Source organism: Columba livia, chromosome 1 (assembly GCF_036013475.1).
Source record: "Columba livia isolate bColLiv1 breed racing homer chromosome 1, bColLiv1.pat.W.v2, whole genome shotgun sequence".
Taxonomy (NCBI): domain Eukaryota; kingdom Metazoa; phylum Chordata; class Aves; order Columbiformes; family Columbidae; genus Columba; species Columba livia.
Window position 1 is genome coordinate 128,086,790 of NC_088602.1, and position 6,213 is coordinate 128,093,002.

The window sequence follows — 6,213 nt, forward strand, 5'->3', positions numbered from 1 at the left end:
AAGAGTATAAAACTTTTAATGGGTCAGCACATCAGTCCTTGATGCGCAGGGGAAGCAGCAAACGGGGCTATCGCTGTTGCAGGCACTCAGAGCTGCAGAGATGATCTGCAAAGAGCAGTTCACAGTGGTACATGTGCAGCTGCAGCAGCCCCTGGCCTTTGCTCTCCAAGGAGGGGACCAACACGTGGAAAAACAGTTCCTCTCACTGTCCATTCGATTTCACTTTGTGCTTCTTCCTGGTAGGGACTTGAGAACGCATCATTTTGGGAGAAGGCCGGCTAGCCTTCAAGGGCCTCTTCTGTGCCTGCAATGAACGTCTCTTCTTCAAAGCAGGCTGTGGCAGCTTCTGCTCCTTGTCAACTTTTGATCCCTCAACTTTCTTCTTTTTTGGCTGAGGCTCTGAGACAGTATCAGGAACAGTGGATGGAGCTGCTGCTTCCACAGCAGGTTCTTCATCTAAAACAAGAGAGAAAAGTGCTGTAAGAAGAACCCACAAGACTTCTGCTGGGGAAGCAGCACATGAGAGCAGGTCCAGGCAGCTCAGCTGAGCTCCAGCACTAGGTTACCTTTTTGTGCCTGGGGAATAGCATTAGAGAATTTCTTGAACTTGGCAATGAAGAACCCATCCATATTGTGTGTGTGGGGATAGAAACGCCGTGTAGACTTGAGGGAGGGGTGGAAGCGACGTTCCTTGAACCTGGAGAACAAAGTGGGGAGAGAACTGATAAAATGCCTCTACTCAAAACGGACCACCAAGTCACCTGTGCAGCTTGGGACCTGGCACACACCTGGTGAAGCCTTCCTTGCCAAAGTCCAAGCCTGTGGCCACCAAACGAACATTGCGTTTCTTCAGGGCATAATCCACAACCCACTCATTCTCCTCCACCTGCCAGAGACTAAGCATTAGGATATGAGGCTCACCAGTCCCCTGAGCAGGGGATGACCACAGCAGAGCATGAAAGGGACCTACCATGATGGAACAAGTGCAGTAGACAATGTAGCCCCCTGTCTCTGAGGCAGCATTGACTGAATCTATAGCACTAAGAATCAGCTCCTTCTGCAGGTGAGCACAGCGCAGGATGTCTTTCTCATCCTGAAAGAGAACGATAGGTTAGGATGCCAGAGGCACAGGGAAGCACCCTAGGCCTCTGTTGTGGATGAAGGGATGACAAGGAGAGAAAAGCACAAATGATACAGAAGACTCTGGAGTCTTCTGCAGAACTAAGCTCAAATAAACTAGCTCTGGTACAACATTCTGAATAGGAAAGAGAACGAAAAAAATCAGAGTCCGTATTACAGGCATCTCTCAAGAATAAAGCTGCCCTAAAGTCCTTCCTCTTGACTCATACTTAAGTCCCCACTCATCACTCACCTTGTTGGTTTTGACAGCAGGATCCTTGGAAATGACACCTGTTCCACTACAAGGAGCATCAAGCAGGACACGGTCGAACCCTCCAAGCACCTACAGGCAGATATATATTTGGAATTATGCTCACAGGTGAAGACTAAGAACAAGATCAAAACTACAAGGGGAACCAGAGGACCGGGAAGGCAGGAAAGATCCTTCACTCCTCCCAGTCCACCCTCCTGTCACCACATCAAATAAACTCTCCCCAGCAGCTCTGCTCATCCTCCCTGTGACAAGTGGCTCTGGAGAACACAGCTTCACTAAAGGTTCAGCACAGCACCTGTAGGTAAGAACGCCCTGGTGAGCCAGCACAAACGTACCTTGGGGAACTGGCGTCCATCGCAGTTACTCACTACGGTGTTGGTGACCCCCAGCCGGTGCAAGTTCCCTACCACGCTACGTAGCCGCTCGGCATTGCTGTCATTGGCCAAGATCATACCCGTGTTCTTCATAAGCTGAGCTGTCAGAAGGTAAAACACACCAGCAAGGGGCTGGAAACCTCCTATGCTTCTGCTTGTAGGGACAGCCACCCAGCTCCTTTCCCCAAGGCCAGTCTCCCTCTGTTCCCCCTTTCTGTACAGACCAGTGGAAACTCAGCACTTCCCAGAACATCCCTCCCAAGCCCCCCACCCACGGCTCCAGGGCGGTACCTATGTAGCTGGTCTTGCCTCCTGGGGCACAGCACATATCCAGGATGCGTTCGTTCTCCTGCGGAGCCAGAGCCATGACAGGGAGGAGACTGGAGGCGCCTTGCAGCATGTAGTGCCCAGCCAGATACTCAGGGGTGGCACCTGGGCAGGGAAAGCAGAACAAAAGAAGATGACACATGAAAGAAAGGGAGCCACCAAGAGCAGGTCAGCTCACCCCTATAACAGCAAGGGTGATCTCACCAATGGGCACAGAGGAGTCATAAATAACAAGTCCTGTTTTCGACCACTTCCCCAAGGGGTCGAGATTCACACCACGGTTGATTAGAGCCTGCAAGACAAGGAGATGGGACTGAGACCACCTGCCCCAAGTGATAAGTAGCGCAAGAGGCAACCACAGGTTCCAGCTCACCTGTGCCAGGTCCCGTCGCCGTGTCTTGAGTGTGTTGGTGCGAATGGTCACAGGGCGGGGAACCTCATTGGCTTCCAGGAAGTTTATCAGCTGGATGAAAGAAGGGACAGAGAACAGAGATAAAAATGAAGACCCAGAGAGGCAACCAAATCCTCATCAGTCAAAGACATGGACAGGGCAAGAACCTACTTCAGGGAGTGGAAAGATGTCCATGAGCTTCGTGAGCAAAAAGTCACTGTAGGAATAATAGGCAGCCATGTCCCGGCGCAGCAATGCAAGGTACTCCTTTCGTGTGCGTCCTTCCTCCCGCTTCACCGCAAAGTCCTGCAGCACCTCCATGTTGCCCTTGATGCGCTGGTGAATGATGTGCAGGTCAGGCGGCTCAGCAGGTAGAAAGACCGTTAAGGAATTAAAAGCAGCCAAGAAATTCACACACAGGCTCTCTATGAGCACAATCGATCATGCAGGACTCCTGTGACACAACAGCACCCGCACCAGACAGGCCTTGTTGGAGTACGCTTTCATCAGAGCTCAGCAGAGGGGGGCCATTCAAAGGATGGAGCTGGACAAAACGGTTCACAAGGCAGAAACTATGAGATATTTAAAATAACTTGGTTAGTTACTTTAGCTAAACAGAAAAAAACTGGGAAAAAAAGATGACAAAAAAACCCTCTTTCAATACTGAAGACATTACCTGTATCAGAAAGCAGACTAAAAGTTCCCCAAAGGCAACTAAGGGGTACAGAGGAGAACAAGAAGAGGCAGGATTAAATTGTACTGGGGGCGGGATTTTGGTTAATCACCCAAGACCAAGCACTTTGGATACCGGAATTGCTGTCATCAGAGGCTCTTGGAATGGTTTAGACAAACACCTACCAGGAAAATCAGGGTACAGAGGAACGAAATACGTGATAAGACATCCACGCGCATTTGGGACTAGAAAGGAAATTGGGGCAGGCTCCAAGTGCATAACAGATTTCCTAACTGTGCTGTACAGAAGCACAGCGTTGTATGCTATCTATTAGGGCAGCTCATCTAAAAATACCTTGTCATGCACAAGACACTGTTGATAAGCAATACTTATGATAAAAGTCCAAATGAAGTTCTCTGGCCATATCCAGCCCCTGTGCTGCTGCATGCATACAACTTACGAATGTCACAGATAAAAAGGATATCCTCCCTCTCAATCTGTTCATTAGTTGGCAGTTTAAATTGTTCATCTATATCCAGGTTGATCTGCAGATCTGGGCCCTCTTCTTCCTTCTGTCCTCCTTTCTGCCTGCTTGCCTCCTCTGCTTCTTCTTCTTCCTCCTCCTCTTCTTCTTCGCTATCATCCTCACTGAAGCCCCCCCTAAGGATGAAGAACAGGCGGGGTGTTTTACACAAGAACAGTATCACACAGACAGTTCACAACTACCATTTCTTAGATGCCAGAGAAGACAGAATAACGAACAACACAGGCTTCTCTTCTAACCAGGAATGACTCTGCAGACTGGCGATGTTCTAAAATCCTCACCTGTCAGGCTTCTGCTTCAGGGCAGCTTTTTCAATAGGCAGCAGCTAAGAAAGACAAAAAAATTTAATCAAGCAACACCCCCAGGTGCCCCTTTACTCCCCACCATCCAGGAAATTTATCTGCTCTGTTTTAAAAGGACAACAAACAAAAGCACCAACTGTTACACTGGGATCAGTTGCTAAACTCGAAATTATGCTTGTGATGGGAAGAAGGTGAAAGCTCTACCCCACCTCACCATCCACCCCCAGTAAAGTCACTCTTTTTCCCCAGGCCTGCTGGGTCCTTTCAGCCAGCAAAATCAAGTATTTCTTGTGTAATTAAGGGTAAAAACCTCCTACCTCTTCTTCTTCTTCTGAAGAGGCACCATAGTCATCTACCATCTCCTCGCTGCTGCTGTCCTCTCCCTCCATCTCCCAGTTGCCCTCTTCCACCTCACCATCGCTGGATAACTCCATGTTGTTTCCTTTAGATGGGATTTTCTTGGCTTTGGCTGGAGCCAACCATTTTGAATTGCCATCACTGAAGCCAGAGCGGCCACGAGGGGTTTGTCCTGCTGCCTTTACAACATGTTTCTCCTTCTGTGGGGATACCTGTTCCTCAACTACAGACAGAAGTGGTCAAAAATTAGACACTATTTTCAAAAGCAGCTGTACTGGTTTTTTTCAGTTGTTATACAAAACAGGTCTTCAGCCTAGTCCAGAACTGCTTGTCCAAGAGATGGGACTACTTCCTCTCCACATCACTTTTCTCAGTCCTAAACAAGAGCATGTTCTCACCTCTTCCCTGATGAAACTTTAAAGAAACCTAAGTAGAATTGCCATAGAAAAACACAGCTACAAAATCCTTGTGGTATTCACTCCAGACATATTATAGTACTCTCCTTCCCAAATCTTTGTTTCTCCTTTCTTCTTCCTACCACGACAGCTTCTGAGGCTACGCAGAATGTAATGCAGCGAGTATAAAGGCCTCAGCTGCCCAACCTGCCTGCAATAACATCACTATCCACGTGTTTCAATACATTTTACCTGTTTGCTCTTCAGACAGCACTGCCGCCTAGTACAGCAGGGAGCAGAAATTAGGAAAAAAAAGTTTAAAATAATGAAGTGCCACCTGTCCCGTACCACAAAAAGAAGGCCGAGCCGGTCGGTGGGGGGGGGCGGCGGGGCACCCCGGGGGGCAGCAGGGCAGAGGGCTGCCAGACCCGACCCAGCACTCACCTGCCGCCTCTCGCCCTCCTCCGAGCGGCCTCCTCCCCGCCGCGGCGCCGCCCGCTCCCAGCCGCCTCTTCGCAGCCCTGGATCGGGAGAAGAAGCGGCGGTCAGTCCCGTCCCGTCCCGGCCGCCCCCGCCCCGCCGGGCCGCCCTTACCTCTTCCGCCCGTGGCTGGAGAGCTTCTTCTTGCCGGTCTCGGGCTCTGAGGAAAGACACGCCGCGGTCAGGCGGCCCGCTCTGGCGGCACAGAGCGCCGCGAGGCGGCACCAGGCCGGGCCGGGCTTACCTGGCGGCAGGAAGCGGGCCAGCTCCACCTCAGCCCCCCGCTGCTTGCGAGCCTTGCGCCCGGGGCCGCGCTTCTCCTTCCTGGTGGGGTCCAGCTTCCGCCCCATGGCGCCGGGAACCCTCCGGCCGCACCGGGCCCGCCGCCACACGTGCCAGCAGCACCACCACCCCGCGCCGGCGCATGCGCCCGGCCGCGGCTCCGCCCCCGCTCCCACCCATTGGCTACTGCCGCCGCTCCTGCTCGTTGAGTGGCTCGGCGACAGGAACGTCAGGCTCCCGGGCCAGCCGCGGGGCGGAGCTGCGGGGTAACGGCGTCACGGGGGATGCGCCGCTAGGAGGCCGAGCAGGAGTCGGCGGCAGCAGCTCGGCGAAGGGCAAGAGGACGGGGAGGGGGGCCGAGGTGGCCCTGCCCCAATGGACGGCCGGGCTCCTCCTGAGGGAGGCTACCGACCCCAACGCTCCCTCCGGAGCCAGGGTAGCGGGGAGCGGCTCTGCTTCCAGCCCCGGGCATCCGGGTGCAGCCTTAGGGCCGGTAAGGAAAAGCAAGCTCTAGAGAAGGAAGCTTGCAGCATACACACAGAGGAAGAAAGAATTTATAGACGCATGGGATACAACAAACCCTGCTGTACAAGGGAAAAGGACATTCCTGACTCCTCAGGAATCATGCAGGGATTGCTGAGGGTTTTCACTGAGGGGTGACCTCAGGGATGTTCATAAATACATAAAGGGGGAGT

At 52.3% G+C, this 6,213-nt stretch overlaps 1 protein-coding gene across 1 annotated transcript; it reads right to left on the bottom strand.

Annotated features, from left to right (window-relative positions):
- NOP2 (NOP2 nucleolar protein) lies at positions 1-5,681 on the bottom strand. Its single transcript, XM_065049996.1, has 16 exons — positions 5,481-5,681; positions 5,351-5,396; positions 5,201-5,277; positions 4,322-4,584; positions 3,984-4,027; positions 3,643-3,818; positions 2,657-2,856; positions 2,468-2,557; positions 2,299-2,386; positions 2,059-2,199; positions 1,729-1,868; positions 1,373-1,462; positions 971-1,093; positions 789-886; positions 567-697; positions 1-456 (listed from the first exon to the last, which is right to left on the bottom strand). The coding sequence occupies exons 1-16, from the start codon at positions 5,584-5,586 to the stop codon at positions 203-205; spliced, it is 2,067 nt and encodes a 688-aa protein (XP_064906068.1). The 5' UTR covers positions 5,587-5,681; the 3' UTR covers positions 1-202.
- Positions 5,682-6,213: the final 532 nt, after the last annotated feature.